The sequence below is a fragment of the Pongo abelii genome, chromosome 10 (genome assembly GCF_028885655.2).
Source record: "Pongo abelii isolate AG06213 chromosome 10, NHGRI_mPonAbe1-v2.0_pri, whole genome shotgun sequence".
Classification (NCBI taxonomy): domain Eukaryota; kingdom Metazoa; phylum Chordata; class Mammalia; order Primates; family Hominidae; genus Pongo; species Pongo abelii.
The window spans coordinates 95269851-95290152 of record NC_071995.2 but is presented as its reverse complement, the minus strand read 5'-3'; the positions used below and the strand labels follow the sequence as shown (position 1 = coordinate 95290152).

General features: G+C 37.3%; 1 protein-coding gene across 3 annotated transcripts in view; it reads right to left on the bottom strand.

Annotated features, from left to right (window-relative positions):
• The window catches only part of CFAP54 (cilia and flagella associated protein 54), a 386240-nt gene that overhangs the window by 109861 nt on the left and 256077 nt on the right, over positions 1-20302 (bottom strand). For all 3 annotated transcript variants that reach the window (XM_054527528.1, XM_063712226.1, XM_063712225.1), the window contains 5 exons: positions 13995-14150; positions 11333-11438; positions 10331-10424; positions 3691-3789; positions 2722-2863 (listed from right to left, as the gene is read on the bottom strand). In XM_054527528.1, coding sequence (XP_054383503.1) covers positions 2722-2863; positions 3691-3789; positions 10331-10424; positions 11333-11438; positions 13995-14150 — 597 coding nt within the window. The remainder of the gene's footprint in view (positions 1-2721; positions 2864-3690; positions 3790-10330; positions 10425-11332; positions 11439-13994; positions 14151-20302) is intronic.

Sequence of the window (20302 nt, the reverse complement as noted above, 5' to 3'; positions counted from 1 at the left end):
CTCTTCCTTCTCTCTGAATGTAAATATCTGGTACAGTACTCCGCATACAATAACAGCAAATGTTGCTCATCACCTCATGTGTAGATCAATGCTAGTATTGTTTAAAGCTAAGATTACTGAGGAGGTTTTTTGCTGGATGCTAATTTATGCTAATGCAAGGAAAATCAAACAAGTTTTATTTGTTGTTGTTAAGGAATTTTGCCCTTTAGCAAAAGCCATTATAATATGAACCTCACTGCCATCTGGGTATTAGTGGCAACCAAGTGGGAATTCAGAACCTCCTTCTAACCCAAACACTGAAGTGAGGGAAGTCATCAACATGAATTAATTATCAGCCTGCCAGGAAAGGACTGGAAGGCAAAATTATTATTCTCAAGGCTAGGCAAAATGCAAAACAGATTGGATTTTAAAATTTGGTAATTTCATAGTTAAAATAGTAAAGAAGGGCTAATGGTATAAAATGGAAACTGAAAAAATGTAATATGCTATGAAAGCCACTGACACGGAACAAGAAAGCTTAGGTTCTAGTATTAAACTGAGATGAAGACTACCTACTCAACTGGATCAACAAACATGGTTTTGTCTAGAGGATGCCATTTTCCACTGTGTGTGCCCTTGGCTGACATCATTAATTAATCACAGCACCTTTTTCGTGTCTTTTCTATGGTTCTTTCCTCTGAACCATACAGAGGTTCTTCTCAGGTAGCCACTGGCCATTGAATTTGTCATATGCGACAGTTTGGATTATCATTTAGCAAACATCCATGCCTCTCTCCCTTCCTGTACAAGCAGTGTATATTTCCCTAGCTCACTGATATTGGACTTGGCCCTATGACTTGCTGTGGCCAATGGGATGGGATGTGAAGAGAGGCCTTAAATGCACTTGTGTGATTTGGTTTGTGGCTCTTTTGCTCTGGTATCTACCATGAGAAGATCATGCCCCAGCTAACCACTGTCTCTTTTGCTTGGGCCTCACTCACAACAAATGTACGTAAGAGTGCACCTGAACCCAACCTACAGCCTGAAGCAGAACACATGAGCTGAATGGAAGAATGAGTTCCTGTTGTTGTAGGCCACTGATTTTTAGGGTCCATCTTGGATGAAACTTATTGGTCATCCCTGCCCTAAAAACTGGGAGAACACAAGGAAATGACTAGGATAAAGTAGACACGTCATTCAGAAGTAATAAGGAGGCAGTATGAAGAAGAAATAGCCATATTGGAAGTTTGAATCATTGTCTTAGATTTTGACTAATCTCTCAGTCTACGGACAAGAGACTGAGCAATTAGCCTCAGATTCTAGAGTAGATTAGTCTCTAATGAGGCTGACAGAAATGAAATGGTTTGGGAGAGCTAGGATGTCAAGTAATCTCTTGATTATTAATACTGTACAATAATGTGTGCTTCTAAGAGGGATGCTTTCCTGGCATTCTGAACCAGGGAGAATTGAGCTGCCAAACAGTGTTAAGCAAAGAAGTGGTGACCAGCTCCTCCTGGCTGCTGGGCTGCCAAACTGCCCTGTGTAGGGTCAATGGCTTTGTCCCCAGAGAACCCACCAATGGGAACCTTAAAGAAGAGCAAGCACCCAGTCTGACCTTCAGGCTGTGGCTCAGAAAGCCAATAAAGTAAAATTCTCCCAGGCACGAAGGAAATAAAAATAAGAAAACAAAGCCTCAGCATAAAAAAAATCTATAAAATAGTTTGCAAAATAATTTGGGACACCTATGCTTCAGAAAAGAGCCAAAGAGGGGGACGTTAGACATTAACACTTTAACTAAGGCTGACCCAACAATGCAGCAGAGTAAGACGCTGTCTACAGATGTGATTCCAGAAGTATTAGGAAGGTCACTCCCAAAGGAGAAGGTTAAAACTCTTCTCCTTTGGCTCAATGCTGACCTAGCACCAAGCAAAATTAGAGGTGGATGTTAGTGAAATGTCAGTCTGGAAGTAAGACTAGTGTCTTGCTTCTTAGCACCTATCCAAGTGCTTAGCACACAAGAAGCACTCAATAAATATTTTTTGAGTGAAATAATGGAAAAACACATAAATGAATGTTAAATGCCTGTTACCAGTTATCTGATATAGAGGTTTATATTATAGTTTACTATCAAAGGGGTAACTAAGCAAAAACATAAACAGTATTGCAGTCCAGTTTAAATTTTGCTAATTTCTTTCATTAATTCATTTAACAAATGTTGATATTGAATGTCTGCTATGTGCAAGCACTGTGCAATTTGCTGTAGATGAAAATTGAATATATGAAGACCCTGCCCTCAGGTAGTTGATGATAATTTAATGAGAGAAAGAGCTTAAACACACAATCAAACATACATACAAATATAAAATAACTAAGGAAAAGAAGAGGGAGGCATATCAGAGTGGGAGAGTGCATGTAGATTTTGGATGAAAGGATCAGAGAGGCAAACATTCCCAAAACGTCCCACTTGATATGTGTGAACTGGAAAAGAAACAGATACAAAATATCATTTTTTTAAAAGAACATGCATCTGAAATGCAGCAGCTGACAGAATAACAGGCACACATGTGCAGTGAGCTAAGCACCCTCTATTTTGGCCCTAGGACCCCTATGATCCCCTGGAAGTGCCCCCAAACACTATCCCATCTAAGCTAAAAGCCAACAAATTACAATTAAATCTTTGAAACTTGATTCTATATTACACATATCAGTTTTTTTGCATAATATGTAGACATCGAAACATACCAAGCAAATAATCTGTATACGAAGACAAAAGATCCAGAGCAGCAAATTCTGGGATATTTGGTAATGCCACTTGGTTAACTTTATGCATTCTAGTATTCTTCTTTCCAATAAGTAAGTTAATTGCCAGCACAGCTTCACTGACCTACAATTAATGCATAAATTAGAATTATAAATGTAAGCTTTCTAATTCATAGATTATCAATTAGGTAAATAATGTGAAAAAAAGTTAATTCATAAAATAATATTCCATATACATTGGAGGAAAAAATAAAGACAACCTAAAAAAATAACATGTGATCCCTGACATGTAGAATATATCATAGTCAAACAAATAATTTAGGGTTGACAATTTAATTAATGCATAAGTCACTTTAAATAAGCTACCTTACCTAGCTATGACAGATAGTTGCCAAAATGTCAAATATGTACACATGTATATCTGCCAATAGTTTCACTGAGAAAAGGTGAAACAAAGAGAATTAAGTCTGGCTAATAGAGAGATTGAAAACACTAAACATAACTAGTATTTCTAATCTTTCCAAAGAAACATAATTGGCACAAATCCCAAATAACGTAATTTTTTTTCTTTTTTTCTTTTGAGACAGGATCTCACTCTGTTGCCCAGCCTGGAGTGCAGTGGTGGGATCTCAGCTCACTGCAGCCTCGACCTCCCAGAGTCAAGCAATCCTTTTGCCTCAGCCTTCTGTGTAGCTGAGACTATAGGCATGCCACCATGCCCAGCTAATTTTTAAATTTTTTGTAGAGATGGGCTCTCGCTATGTTGTCCAGGCTGGTCTCGACCTCCTGGATTCAAGTGATCCTCCTGCCTCAGCCTCCCAAACTGCAGGGATAACAGGCGTGAGGTATCACGCCCAACTCCTTTCTCTTTTACAGGTATATTGTGTTCTTCAAAGGCAGAGAATACAGATATGACAGTAAAAAGAAAGATTAAACAAAAATCACACCAACCTGTGCAGCAGCTCTTATTGCAATCCAGGCTAATGAACTGTACATTTCAAATTTATTTGCTGATGTTTCTCTAACAGAACTACTTCTTCTGAGAGGAGGCTAAAAATATGGCAAATGTGTTATGATATAAAGTTTTGTGATAACGCTTCTCATCTTCTGAAGATGACATTTTAGTGAAATGCTATGTAGTCACTAAGGATAATAATGTATCTATTGACATGAAAAGATATTCGAAATACATTGAGGAAAGAAAAGTGTAGGTTACAAAATTGTATGAAAAGTCCAATCCTTCTTTTCAAAAAATATGCACACACATACATTTCCTGTACATAAAAGCAGAGAAAATTATTAACAGCGGTTATCCCAAGTTTTAAGTTAGTTAAATTATTCTTATCATTTTCTCTAATTTTCTATAATGAACTTGCATTATTTGTGTAATAAGTTAATAAAAATTATATATATACATTTTTGAGACATAGTCTTGCTCTGTCACACAGGCTGGAGTGCAATGACACAATCTCAGCTCACTGCAACCTCTGCCTCCCAGGTTCAAACAATTCTCCTGCCTCAGACTCCCAACTAGCTGGGACTACAGGCATGCACCACCACACCCAGCTAGTTTTTGTATTTTCTGTAGAAACAAGGTGTCACCATGTTGCCCAGGCTGGTCTTGAACTCCTGAGCTCAGGTGATCGGCCCACCTCAACCTTCCAAAGTGCTGGGATTACAGGCGTGAGTCACTATGCCCATCCAAAAATCGCATCTTAAGTAAAATTAAGTGCCATTATAATAGAAAACCTATAAATTGAATATATTGTGTAACAGCATCAGAAATTAGGACATTGCTTAAAGATTTTTGGCAGTATTTGCTATCATATTTCCTGCTAAGAAAAATATTAAAGAGATAGTATTATCATAAAGTTCCATAGAATAGCAAAACAAACAATGATTGAGGATTTTTTTTACCATGGGGGTTTCTTTAATAAAGAATGAATATATATTTTAAAAATATATATTCAGTTTTTAAACATAGAAAGTCAATGCTACAGAAGTGAACAGAACAAAACTCCACCAGTAGCCAGTATCTGTTGTACATTTTTAAAGACAACTAAAATAAGTAGTAGTAGTTTCTTAGGATTTAAATCATCTGGATGGAGCTAACTATTCCATTAGCCCCACGGGTGCTAATTCTTTGATGCCCATATTTTGACCAATTCTTTAATTTTCAATGAACGTGCAGAATAAAACAAACAATAACAAAAGTATCTTTATTTTACTTCTGGCTAGAAGACTCCCAGAGAAAAAGAAAGGCCGTGTACAATGCTGATGTCAAAGCAACAAGTATAAGGCGTAAATGTGGCCTAGCTTAGCTCTAGCATTAAGCCTGGGAGAAGATGACACCTGGAAAGATCTGCCTATGGGGAAATCTAAGCAATATAGCCCCATTCCAAGATTAAAAAAAAAACAAAAACAAAAACAACAACAACAACAAAAAACCCTAATCATTAGCTGTGATGGGACTAATCTGGAGTAACAATTGCTAGCTTACTGACTACATAAGCATGGGTAATTTATCTACTTAAATTCTGGAAACAAGACTAATAGGCATGTAATGAAGAATAGAGAACAACATTAAATAACTATAATGTAAGACCAACTAGTGACCCAGCCATTCAAAGAAAAAAGAAGTCAACTCGAATGGAAAGGAAACCTTTATTGAGGAAGTTGGGCTTGAGCCCACCGTAGAAAAATTTGGAGTGGAGAAAGAATATGGTGGGCATTTTCCAGATGGGGGAGATGTTCGACATTGCACAGGAGATTCTAGGTTATGTAAACAGGAAAGAAAACCCAGGCATGGGGTGTGGAATGCATGTAGATTGGAAATGAAGAAGTAAAGTGTCTTTCTTTGCAGAAGACATGATCCTATATGTAGAAAATCCTAAGGAATACACAAACAGACACACAAACAGAATTAACATTATTAAACCTGTTTAGCAAGGTCACAGGATGCAAAACAATGAATACACACAAATGAACTGTATTTTTATATACTAGCAATAAGCAATCTAAAAATTAAAATAAAAATCCCTTTGACAATAGAAATAAACAACAAAAATGTATAAGACTCATACACTAAAAAGACAAAACTTTGTTGAGAGAAATTAAGGTCAGAATAAATGAAGAGACAGTCCATATTCATTAATTAGGGGACTTAATATTGTTAAGATGGCAACAAAAATCTCCTTAGTTTTTTTTTGCAGAAATTGACAAGCAGATCCTAAAATAGAAAGTGAAATGTAAAGGAGTCAAAGTAGCCAAAACAGTTTTGAAAAGGAAGAATATAGTTGGAACATGCACTTTACAATTTCAAAACTTACTAAAAGCTACAGGAACCAAGACAGTGGACACTCAAGTAAAGGTAGACTTAGAGGTCAATGAAACAGGATTGAAATTCCAGGAATAAACATTTGCATTTATAATTAATTTTCAACAAAAGTGCCAAAGCAATCCAACGAGAAAAGGATAAGTCTTTGCAACAAATGGTGCTGAGACAACTGCATATTCATGGACACAAAGATGAATTTAGAATTTAGAATCTTACCTCACACTCTACGCAAGTATTAACTCAAAATGGATCATAGACTTAAATGTAAAAGTTAAAACTATACAACTTCTAGAAGAAAACATATAAGAAAATATTCAACAACTGCAGTTAGACAAAGGGTTCTAGATATGCCACCAAAAAAAACACAATCTATAAAAGAAAAAAATGACAATTTGGACTTCATTAAAATTTAAAAATTTTGTGCCTCCAAAGACACTACTAACAATATGAAAGGACAAGCCACTAACCAGGAGAAAATATTTGCAAATCATTTATCTGATAGGGGGCTTGTATCTAGAATACATATATTTTTAAAAAAGAAAACTCTCAAAGCTCAATGATAAAAAAAGACAAATGACCCAATAAAAATGGGCAAAAGATCTGACTAGACATTTCCCCAAAGAAGATATACAAATGGCCAATAAGCACATGAAAAGATCTAAGCATCATTAGCCACCAGAGAAATGCAAATCAAAACCACAGTGAGATACCACTTCATACCTACTAGCATGGGAACTACCAAAAAGGCAGATAATAACAAGTGTTAGCAAGGATGTAGAAAAATTGCAACCTTCATATACTGCTGGTAAGAATGTAAAATGGTAGAGCCACCTTTGAAAACAATCTGACAGATCATCAAAAGGCTAAACATAGAGTTGCCATATAACCCAGCAATTTCACTCTTAGGTATATACTCAAAAGAATTTAAAACATATGTCCACAAAAAAACGTGTATATGAATGTTCAAAACATCATTTATCAAAACAGCCAAAAAGTGAAAACATCAACTACTGAATGGATAGAGAAAAAAAACGTGGCATATCCATATAATGAAACATTATTCAGCAACAACAACAACAAAACTACCGTTACACACTACAACATGGGGGAACCTATGAAACATTATACTAGGTGAAAGAAGCAGGCATAAACAAGACAAAATCTATCATTCTATTAGCTGGGCATGGCGGTGCATGCCTGTAGTCCGAGCTACTCGGGAAGCTGAGGCAGGAGAATTGCTTGAACCCAGGAGGCGGAGGTTGCAGTGAGCCTAGATCATGCCACTGCACTCCAGTCTAGGCATCAGAGCAAGACTCTGTCTCAGAAAAACTAAAATAAAATCTATCATTCTATTTACATGAAATGTCTAGAAAAGGCAAATCTATAGAGACAGAAAACAGTTTGGTGGTTTCATGGGACTAGGGGTGGAAACAGGATTGACTGCAAGTAGGCATAAGGGATCTTTCTTGGGATGATGAAAATGTTCTAAAACTGGATAGTGGTGATTGTTGCACAACTCTGTAAATTTACTAAACATCTGTGGACTGCAGTCTTAAAATGCATTAATTTCATGGATGGAAATTACACCTCAAGTTTTTTTTAAATGTATGCATGCTGATCTCTCTGTGGACTGTTTTCTCCCACATAACTACTTGGAGAACTCCACTTATCCTTCAAAATGTACTTCATCTGTGAAGCCTTCTCCAGCATTTCCCCAAAACAGTATTAGTCCCTACTTTGCCCCACTTCTCCACCTTGACAAATTGTGATTATAGTCCTTGTCACATTGCAATACAATTATTTATCTCTCTTGCTAGACTCTGTGCTCCTTAGGAAAGAAAGTGGTTAACATACATTAAGCCCTCAGTAAGTGTTCAGTTCATGAGTAAATAAATGAATGTTCAAGAAATAGTCATTTCAGCTTAGGCATCAATTATTGAGTATCTGCTATTAACAAAATAGAAGAATAAAGATATTTAGCTGATGTTACATAATGAGAAGTAATAGTTCCATTTATATAAGTACTTATTACATACAAGCCCATTATCTTGTTTAATTCTCAGAGCCACTCTAAGAGGTAAGGATCCTCATCTCCATTTCACAGGTGAGGAAACTAGGCTTAGAAAGACCTCCGTCACATAGCTAGTAAGTTGTGAAGCTAGGATTCAAACCCACACAGGTACTATGGTCACTCTGCTGTATGGACACTACATAAAAGTGAAACAATAGTGCTTCCTTTTAAGGGCTTATAATGTGTTGTCTTTATTAGGACATATTTCAAATATTATATTTCCATAGTCTGAATATGTCTGCATGAATTTTTTTAATTGGTTTTGGCTGTTTTCTGTGCTTCTAATAATTCTATGGCTTGCTAAAATATTTATACTATGTCAAAACATACAGAAAATGGTGATCATATTGTAAGGAATTACACTACTGTTTTCATTCAGATCCTAACTTCTTTATGTTCTTAATTATAAGCACTTCTCTAGTAAGGGCCAGAAAGCTGACATATTATCATCCTAGCATCCTATTAATTTGTATTGCCACCTGCTATAAAAACAAGGGTTTTTTTTTTCTGTTACTGGAAATAAACATGTTTATCAAACAACACAAAGTAACTTTTTCTAGTTTGCAACTATTTCGATTAAAAAAAGAGGGGCCATTTACCTAAGGCAGCTGCCATATGAATAATTCAATTGACTGACAGTCTATTTGCCTAAAGGTTTTAAATCATGTTTATGCTGTCTCAAAAATTAAAGATTTGATGCCAACATTTTCTGAAAAGATCTCTTGGAGGGTCAAATGATTATTCAATAAGGATGAAACAGAAAAGCCCACTAAAATTTTAAAAACAAAAAATAAAATTACTGGGTTCATATACCTCAAACCCACCCAAATTATTCCTGCCTCTGGGATCTCCCTCAGTCTAGACCCTTGGTCCTCATGTGTGGCCCACAGACCAGTGGCATCAGCATCACCTGGGAGGCTCGTTAGACATGCCAAATCTCAGAGCCCATCCCTGATTTACTGAATCAGATTCTGCCATTTCACAAGATTTTCAGAGGTGATTCCACACCTTAGTTTGGAAGCACTGCTCTAGCTAGAAGATGCGACCCCTCTGCAACTCTTTGCTGGGGTCCCTCCTCATCCATTAAACCCTACTTCAAACATCACCCCTTCTCAGGTCATTCATTGAAAATCCCACCAATACAAGTTATTCCTAGCTCCAAATTTCACTACCTAAGTCACCCCCTAATATGGTTTGGCTGTGTCCTCACCCAAATCTCATCTTGAATTGTAGCTCCCAAAATTCCCACACGTTGTGGGAGGGACTTGGTGGGAGATAACTGAATCATGGGGCAGTTTCTCCCATACTGTTCTCATGGTAGTGAATAAATCTCAGGAGATCTGATGGTTTTATAAGGGGAAACCCCTTTCACTTGGTTCTCATTCTTTGTCTGCTGCCATGTAAGATGTGACTTTCGCCTTCCACCATGATTGTGAAGCCTCCCCAGCTACATGGAACTGTGAGTCCATTAAACCTCTTTCCTTTATAATTACTCAGTCTCAGGTATGTCTTTTTTAGCAGCGTGAAAATAAACTAATACATGTCCTTCCCCTCGTTGTCCCTCATTTCCTCCTCTGGTCTCCTTCCTTTACTGGTTTATTATCTGTTTTCCTCTACTGAAAGGCAAGCTCCATGAGAACAGGGACCAAGTTTGTTTTAGACACCACTTTAACATCTTCCTCTATAAGAGTACCTGGATCATAGTAGATGCTCAATAGATATGTGATGAATGAATGAATGATTCTATCAAGAGGTAATCTGTTTATAGGCCATATCAGTATTGAAAACTTCACTTGTCCATCTGTTTAACCAATATGTCATTTCTTGAATTTTCCTGATCAATACTAATGACTCATTCATTGCCTTGCATTTACATGTTATCCATGAAACATAACTGTATATTTATATATTAATATTAAGTATATATTTATGTACACTTACAATTCATGGATAACATTTTCACAGGCAGACATGTATATATAAAGATAATTTCCAAAGCCCTAAATAAAATGTCCAAAGAGATATCTGTTTGTAACATAGTTACAAGTATAACTACAAAGCAATGAATTAATTTCTCCAAGCCACACAGGAAAATCAGCCTTATTATTTCAATAGCACAGTGTTACCAAAATAGCAAGCTCAAAGGCAATTAACTCATAATTCCTAATAAAATAGACTCTTACCTTAAGTGTTAATGGTGATCCTGAAATTTTTATCTTTGGCTTCTTCAGATGAAAATACAATAGAGCCATTTCTAGGTAGGAGTCTCTTATCAATCTAAAATGATATAGCACTGTACTTATTAAATAGCTTCACCATGCATAATCATTGGTATCATTTGCCAACAATTTCTGAGCTGATGAAAGGTAAAAACTGGCAAAACCAGCATCTGTCACAAACACACACCCTCTTTTCATAGCACTTTTGACCATCTTCCTCCCTACTAAAATTGGAAGTTCTTGAAGAGAGCTTAGCATTCTGCCTTGTCCTGTGCTGGCAACACTCCATGCTACAACTGCCATAAAGCCTGGTATCAAGACCATTCTGGAATATTCTAGCACACAAGACACTAAATAAGTGAAGGTCAGGGCTGGAGGAATTTGCCTTGAAAATGTAGGCCCCTCTCTATCCTCCTACACTAAATAAAATAGAAAGAAATACATAGAGTTATGCAATGCAGAAAGCAGTGACTCAGTATGGGTTAGGTCTATGTATTCACTATCAAATCTGTCAGCTGGGGATCAGTGCACCTGGATCAGTGCCATTGTAATAAAGATGGTTTACTCAATATTGAGGTGATATTCATACAGAATTAAGTTGGCCAGTCCTGGTCCTGATGACCAGAGTGAATAGCCACACGAACCCCTTCTAGACACAATTGCACATTTAGGGAAGGATCTTCCAGTTTAGAAGCCAGTCATTCTGAGGAGGCCCCAGCAATCCTGGGACTGACAGGAGATCTGGGTACAGGCCAATATGCCACTGTGAGGACAGCCATCATTTACCATTACTTTAAAGGAGGCTTTGGGTCAGAACAAACAGCAACAAGCTTGAGATGGACCCCATGAACTAGCCCTGCTTTCAGAAGGCATCCCAATCAATCCAGCCTTGAATGGTCAATGCACTACCAGAACACAGCGCTCAAACCAAACACACACAGCTACAACAATGGAATATCTTTTTACCCTGAGTTTTGATCATTTTTCAGGCTTAGTTGTATAGCTTCATATAAACTCTCAAGTTGAAAACTTGGAGATTTCTCTTCCATTAGTATCTGACGTTCTATTTTGCCTGAAAGACAAAAAAGATACAAAGATGATTTTTCCTTTTTCTAGCACTTAGAACTTAAGAACAAATATTTCATGCTGGAAATTCAGAACATTTCGTGTGCTGTCCTTTTGTATGTCTGTCTATTTCTTCCAGAAGGTAAGCCAATGAGGAAAGACCCATTGCCTCCTTCTTCAGAACTTTCAGGCTTCCCCTGCATTCAGGAAGCAACGTGAGGCAAGCCTTCTTTGGCTAGCCCTACACAACTGGTTTTCCCGTCTTCCCATCTAACTTTTCTCTCCATTCCCTTACTTTGTGCTTCTCCCTCCTCCTTACATTCCCTTTTTTGACATGCATTCTCCTCTTTCCCCGTCTTCTTCACAGATATCATAGAAAACATCTGCTCTCCCATGTTCATTGTAGCATTATTCACATTATTCACAATAGCCAAGATATGGAACCAAAGTACCCTTCGACAGGTGCATGGATAAAGAAAATGTGATATGGCTGGCTGTGGTGGCTCACGCCTGTAATCCCAGCACTCTGAGAGGCCGAGGTGGGCAGATCACAAGGTCAGGAGTTCAAGACCAGCCTGCCCAACATGGCAAAACTCCATCTCTACTAAAAATACAAAAATGAGCCTGGCATGGTGGTGCGCATCTGTAATCCCAGCCACTCAGGAGGCTGAAGCAGGAGAATCACTTGAACCTGGGAGGTGGAGGTTGCAGTGAGCCGAGATCACACCACTGCACTCCAGCCTGGGTGACAGAGTGAGACTTAGTCTCAAAAAAAAAAAAAAAAAAAGAAAATGTGATATATATACGCAATGGAATACTTACTATTCAGCCTTAAAATAGAAAGAAATCCTGTTATTTGAAGACATCATGGATGAACCTGGAGGACATTATTCCCAGTGAAATAAGCCAGGCACATAAAGACAAATATTGCATGATCTCACTTAACTGAAGAATCTTAAAAAGTCAGGGATGGTGGGGGAGTAGGGAGATATTGGTCAAAGGGTACAAAGTTTCAGTTAAATGGGAGGAATAAGTTCTGGAGACCTATTGTACAACATGGTGACTATAATTAATAATAATTATAGATTTTAAATGCTTTCACCACAAAAAGATGATAAGTATGTGAAGTGATGGATATGCTAATTAGCTTGATTTAATCATGCCACAATATATACATGTATCAAAAAATCACACTATACCCCCTAAATATATGCAATTGCTTTGTCAGTTAAAAATAAATTGAAAACACTTTTAAAATTTTAGAAAAATCACAAACCTAAGGAGAAAAAATAAATCCTAAAAAGTCAGCAAATGGCTGAAAACTCTCTATGATAATGCAAGTGCGCTGGCCCTCGCAGCTCCCAGCCCTCATGGTGAGCTGCAGCCTTCAAATATAGGCATTAGCAGGCTGGGCCTGGTGGCTCATGCCTGCAATCCCAGCACTTTGGGAGGCCAAGGCAGGTGGATAGTTTGAGGTCAGGAGTTCCAGATCAGCCTGGCCAAAAGAGTGAAACCCCATCTCTACTAAAAATACAAAAATTAGCCAAGTGTGGTGGTGCACGCCTGTGGTCCCAGTTACTCAGTAGGCTGAGGAAGGAGAATTGCTTGAACCCAGGAGGCGAAGGTTGCTGTGAGCCAAGATCATGCCACTGCACTCCAGCCTGGGTAACAGAGCAAGACTACATCTCAAAAAAAAAAAAAAAAAAATGTAGGCACTAGCAGAGCACATAGGTAGCAACAAGGATGGGAAAGGAAACTTCTATAATCACTACAGAAAGGATTCACAGCTTTCATGCAGCCTGTGGAAAGGGCACAGAGCTGGCCAGCATTGAGCTCACATCTGGGCACTATCATTTAGTGGCTGTTGACTTTTGGAAAGTCACTTAACCAGACCGCACCTAATTTTCCTCATCATCAAGCAGGATTTGTCATGCCTACCTTGCAGAGCTATTTTAAGAATTAGCACTGTGAGATACATATTGAACATATTGAATACAGCACCTAGCATCTAGTAGATACTCAGTAAATGACAGCAATCATCCTTATCTTTTTCTCAGAGGTAAAATGCCCACAATAAAATTACATAAATGTATTAAGGAAATAGGTGTTACATATAAGTTTTAAGTATAGGTGTGCTATATCTATTTAATTTCAAGGAGTATGTATCTCTTAGTTACAAAAATTAACCAAAATGTTTAGCTAAGTAATGAAATGATGCAGAAAAAATGTCTTCCAAGCATTATTTAAGTAATATTATTTACAGCTAAGAGGCTAGGCTGCCATTTTTCAGTCAAACCTGAAACTTTGTATAAGAAGAATCAATTACAATTATAAAAGAAATGAAGCAGTAGTACTTTTTTCTTCCTAGACATAAACTTAAAATAAGCAGCGTTCTTTTACCTACGACTGGATTTAGTGGAGGTACCGTTGTGTTAATCATCTCTAAGCCCTTTGTATGTTTGTAATTTTTATAGTCAGGGACCAGATTTTCAAGAATCCTGTTGTTGATAGAAAAAAGAATTCCATAAATTTTATCATAGTTCTGGCCCCAGATGCATTTTACCTTTCTGAAAAAGGATTTCAGCTTCCACCTCATGTTCCTCCACTGCTGTTGTTCTACAGAGCTTCAGTGCCACATCAAACAGATGAAGAGCAGGTAACCACTTTGAGGGGTCCTTCCTTTTATTCTTGTAATATACTTGCTTGGCCACTGTATGTCCTAAAAGAAAACCAGTTGGGTGGGGAAGAACAATAAAATACACAGCGTTTATAACAAGCCTCCAAGTTACCAGACTGCTCTCACAGTAATGAAATCTATCAAGAACTTTGGTAGTTTTTACAGTTTTTAGCATCCAAGAAATGTTTTACAGACATATAATACCCAATATTTCAATGAACTACAGTAATAACCCCTTGAAATTTTTTCTTTGATACATTTCTAACATGTTTTCTTATTTTTTAAATGAAGAATAATCTCTCAAAACCCTTTCCTTCTAAAATTCACAATGCTCTACAGAACAACTTTCATGCTGCTAAGATGAGGTTGTTAATAGGGAAACACCTGGAAATTTTATGTTGTTCCCAATAAAATTTGCAAATATTAATAGGCAGTAATTTTCTTTCTATTAAGCATTAGAGTTGTTACTTGCTTTGTGTGTTTTGTTTTGTTTTGTTTTGTTTTGTCATCTCCACTAGACGGCAAACCCACGATGGACAAGAGCTACATGCTATGCTTTTTATTAGGCCCCATCATTATTTAACATGTTTTTACTTAAAAAACCATTGTATGGAAGAGACATTAGACTTTATCTGTGTGACCCCAGAGCCAGGGATGCAGACATTTATTCAACAAATATTTTCTAAGTGCTTAGGTACTTGATAAAAACAAAAAAAGAAAATAATAAGAGCTAAGATTTATTAAATGTGTCCTACATGCCAGCCACCCTCTGAAGGACTTAAATGCGTTACTCATATGATCCCCACAACTCTGAGTGGGGACCATTATCAAGCTTATTTGACAGAGGACAAAGCAGTAGCTCAGTGAGGTTTCAGCAACTCACCCAAGGTTAGATGGCTAGTAAACAGAAGAGCCATAATTTGAACCTAGGCAGTCTGACTCCAGGGCCCACACTCCAAACTACAACATTGCACTATCTCTTAAGAGGGAGGTCATGAAGCCTAGTGTTTTGTTTAATGGAGAATATGAATAGCCAGACAGGCAATCAAAATACTGCATGACCAATTGTGTAGCAGAGAAAGCATAGGGCACTTTGCTGGCAGGCCCAGGTTGGGGGAGGTTAGGGAAACCGTCCCAGAGAATGTGGCTGTCTAGGCTAAAAGCAGATGAACACCTTCTCTTTGGTAATTTTAAAGAACAAAAACTTTGGCGTAAAGAGGAGAATGCAAGTAGGGGAAATAATTAATTGATAGGATAATTGAACACACAATAAAGCAATATAAACAGAAAGGCAGTGTAGGACTCTGATACAGATACTGAATTCTAACTGAAGTACTGGATCCTGGCCAGTCATTTGTGCTACCATATCATTGAGGCTTTGAACAAGTCCCCACATGCCTCCAAGCCTTAAGCGTCCTCTGAAAAAATGATTGAAATATTGGGTATTACATGTCTTTAAAACATTTCTTGGCTACTAAATGCTAAAAAATAAAATGTAGCAGAACTACAAAATTGTGAGGTATCTTTAGGTTCTGAAATTTTTAATTCCAAGTTGCTATGCCCTACAAAGGATATATTTTTTTAAACCTAGAACTTTTTGTAAACTTTTAATTCAGGCATGTGCTATGTGAATGGCAGGATGATGGACAGCCTCAATCTCTCTCTCTCTCTCTCTCTCTCTCTGTCTCTCATCCAGGAAGAAGTTACTGAGTCCTTACTCTGAACCAGGCGGGATGGCAGCACACTGATGAGAATACGGAGATGACAAAGTGAATACGGAAAAGAAGAATATGGAGAGGAAAAGCCTTTGCTTCTGGGAGGCTCCCAGAAGAGTAAGGAGGCCAGGCATGGAACAGGAAGAACAGCTGACACCTACAAAGCTCTTAAAACAAGTGAGGAGGTGCCCTTCTAAATATGTTATGCATGCCACTCACGTCATTTCAGAGGATAATGACATTGGGACTCACCCACATTTTATATGAGAGGAAATGAAAACAAGGGAAGTTAAATGACTTGTTCAAGGGAATTGAATTGAATAAGAATTCTTTCTTAGAGCCCACACTCTTAACCTCAACAATTATCAACAGTGATTAGATCCCAGGCTAGAAGGGAAATAAAAGATATGCTAATTTGTTCAGCACAACCATATTTCAACATCTCCCCTTTTTGTATATTTCACTTATTGTTTCAAATTATACCAAATATCAATATAAGACAAAAATAACAAATACTTCATGTCATCATGCCACATATAAGTATATATATGTATTAGTACTATACAGTTTATATTATATATTAGTGCCATATGATATGATATATGATATGGTATGATGTACAATATGATAATGGCACTAATATTTAAAAATAATATTTGAATTGTCTTCTAGGTTTTTGTTAAAATTAGAATTATTACAGGGATTATGAACTATTTTCTCTCCCTCCCTAACTAGATAATAAGCTTCTTGAGGGCAGAGATGAGGACTGGTTCCGAGTATGTCCCCACTTCCCAGCATCATTCTTGCATATAAATGGCCCTCAATGAATGTTTGCTGATTGAATAAACATAAGAAATGTAAGTAACTTTCATTCACTCCTATCATAGAATCAGTAATCTACTTTTTCATGTAATAAGGAAGCTCAAGGTTCAGTCATTAATTAAAAAAAGATTTTAAATAACCATGATGTTTATTTTTGTCTTATAAAAATAACCTCTAAATGCCTTTTTCTATCAGAGACTTTCACGTGAAAAAAAATTTTAAGTAGCCCATTTGTGTGACACAATCTATACTATAAAGGAAAATTATCAAGAAAGCATCAAGTCACAGCTGATTTTATGCTTTATAATATTTAAGTGCTCCTTTTTCCAGTAAACATCAACTCTGTGAAAAAGACGTTGTAAAACTGATGTTGTTTTGACAGAAAAGCTGCTTTGGGTTTTGTTTTTTAAGTCTGTGTTTAATATAATACACCAGGAAGCAAGCTGTTCAGCCTTAAGTGACTCTAAAACACAGCAACAGTATTGTCATTGAGTGGTGACACATCCTCAAGATTAGTAAGTCAGAAAAGTACAGAATATATTTGATTTAACACAATCTGTACAATTTAACACAATCTGTATTTTAAGCTCCTGTAGAAATCAAATGTCCTGATAATTGAAGAAACTGTCGGCTGAAAATAGAGAAAAATAGCTCTCATGAGATCAACAAGCTAGAAGGAATTCAAGAGGCCAATTAAGTCAGCCTAACTTTATAAAGGAGGAAACTTAATATAAAGGGGAAGTAATTTATGTCAAGTAATAAAATTCATATGTGATGATGATCATCAACATATAACAATGATCAATAATAATAACGAGAGGGAGGAACAGAAGGGAGATGGGAGATTCTGCACAGATGATAGCTTGGGCATGCCCTTGCTGCCCTCCCTTTCCCAATCTAATCCAATGATCAGCTTCTCCAGAGCTGCTGCTGCTGCTGCAGGAGGCAGGTGGGTCCTCGAAGGTGACGGGTAAGAACAGACAGAGCTGGTACACGATCTTCTGCACTCTGGGATGGACAAGAGCCTGGGAATCAGGGACAGGCAGCCTTGGATCAAAGATCAGGGACAGCATCCAAAAAGAGCTCGGAACAAGGTCTCTAGCTCCAAAGAGTGACAGCTCTGGCTGGCTGCCTTCTTGGTTTTCCAGGACCTGTGAGAGGCTTGAAGGTGGCCTGAGTCCTCTCCACTCCTGAAACTAAAGAATATTGGCCTTTGCTGCTTCTCCTGGTGCTTCACAGGGAATTGAACTTTTGAAGTCTGGTATACAGCCAACCCATATAGGCAGAACTAGCTATTCTTAACCACCACTTGCAGCACGGCCACTACTGAAATTAATCCAACAGCTAGACATGACCCAAAATAAACAGACAAAGTAAAATAGCCTGGCAAAAAAGATCCAGCAGCTGACAAGAGGAAGAATAAATATAACCCCCAGAAAAGGTAGCAGTAGTAAAATAAAACTGATTAAAATTCAGACAACAAATCAAAAAAGTAAGAGCATGTATAGAGATATAAAGTTTTCAGATAATTTTGAGAAGATGGTCAATGCTGAAACCTAAATTAATAATCAGAAAGATCAAGTGGAAGTAAAAGTAGTTCAAGTTACAGATGAAAAAATAAATGGAAATTATAAAGGAAAACATAATAGACTTAGAAGACAGATCAAGACTTGACATATAAATAATAATAGTCAACACTCAATAATGCTTACTATGGCCCAGGCACTGGTCTAGGCATTTAACATCTTCTTAACAATCCTATCAAGTAAGTGCCATTATTATCCCCTGAATGTTTGTGTCCCTTTAAAATTCATATGTTGAAATGTAACCCCCACATGATGCTATTAGAGGTAGAGACTTTGGGAGGTGATTAGGTCATGAAGGCTCTGCCCTCCTGCATGAGAATACTGTCCTTGTAAAAGACAAGAAAACAGACTTGTCCTCATAAAAGACAAACTTGAGAAAGCCCGTCTGCCCCTTCCACCATGTAAGGACACATAGAAGGTGCCATCTATAAAGCAGAGTCATCCCTCACCAGACACCAAATCTATCACTCCATTATTCTCTTGGACTTCCCAAACTCCAGAGCTGTGAACAATAGGTTTCTGCTGTTTATAAATTACTCAGTCTAAGGTATTTTGTTACAGTAGTCAAACAGACTACTGTAAAAACTCCCATTTTTGAGATGAGGATATTAAGGCACAAAGAAGTTAAATCACATGCTTAAGATTTGAACTTAGGCCAGATGGCTCTCGATGTACAAGTAACTGAAGAAGAAGAAAGAACAGAGAGTGACTAGGCAATAATTAAGCAAGAATAAATTTTCTGACAGCTGGAAAGAGACTTATCTGCAGATTGAAATTGCTCACTGATTTCTAGGCAGACAAAGAAAAGGCATATACCCAGACATATGCTGGTAAAATTCCTGAGCTACAGAGACAAAAGAGAAAATCCCGTAAGTTTTCAGAAAGAAAGAACAAATTTCTTACCAAAAGAAAACGAAAATTAGACTGACACTGCAGTTCTCATTTGAGACACTCAAAGCTAGACATGATGGAATAATCTCTAACAAACCCTGAGAAAAAACAGCCACACCCAAAGATTCTGTTACTGAGATGGGAGCACATCATTCACCTGTCAGAGTGCAAGAAAGGTATTTGCGGAGAACATGGAATCAGAATATAATCTGAGGAAAACATTTAAAAAGAAAGAGAAAAGGATTCAGTCAACAACCTATGAAGCAGAACAGAGACTGAACGACTCTGAAGGCTTTGAAGATGAATGAAAGGAAGGAGGGAGGAAGAACAGCAGCAGTTTCTCAGTGGTACAATGACTAGGATTAGATATTAGAAATTAGAAATAGAGTTTCTTTAAAAAGGAAAGAACTAGTTCAAAGGAAAAGCATCAGGATACTTTGCTTAAAAAGTACTAAATTATCTCAGTAAAATCTGGGAGCTAGAGACAGTAGGAGAGAAGGAGCAAAACTTCTAGATATCTCTAGATGGTGAGTTTATTTCATAAACTTTCAAAGTAGAAAGGTAAAATTCATCTACAGTCTCATCTAATTGGAGATGGCCTATGAGGGAAACATAAATTCATCTAAAGTCCCATCTAACTGGGGATGGCCTATGAGGGAAACAGGTAAGAGCCTCTTGGTGAGAGGAAAGTTGGATCTGGGTGTTACAGTAGGGAACCACATGTCTGAGTCTGCAGACTGGGAAAGGAAAAGTACAATGAATGTCTAAAATAACAGAAAAAAAAGGTCATAAAAACAACTTGATCAAACTGACAAAGATAAAGAAACTAAAGTAAAATAAGTAGTAAAGATAAAGTAAGATGTAAGACATAACAACAACTGTACTGCCATTTATTGCATGACTGTTGTGTGCCAGGCACTGTTTAATACTATATATATTTCATTTGATTATTTCAAACATATAGGGCAAATAGCCTACCTCCATTTTGCAGATAAGGCATGAAGTCTAAGAGCTTGGATAACTTCTAAGATCAGACAACTAAGAAATAGTAATGCTAAGATTCAGGCCTAGGTCCTCCAGATCCCAAATCTTCATCTAACCAGCTTGCTCTGCAGTTTCCTATTTCTAATAACCTGTGTGTTAGTCTTTTTTCCGCAGCACTGTCCACTATCAATATCAA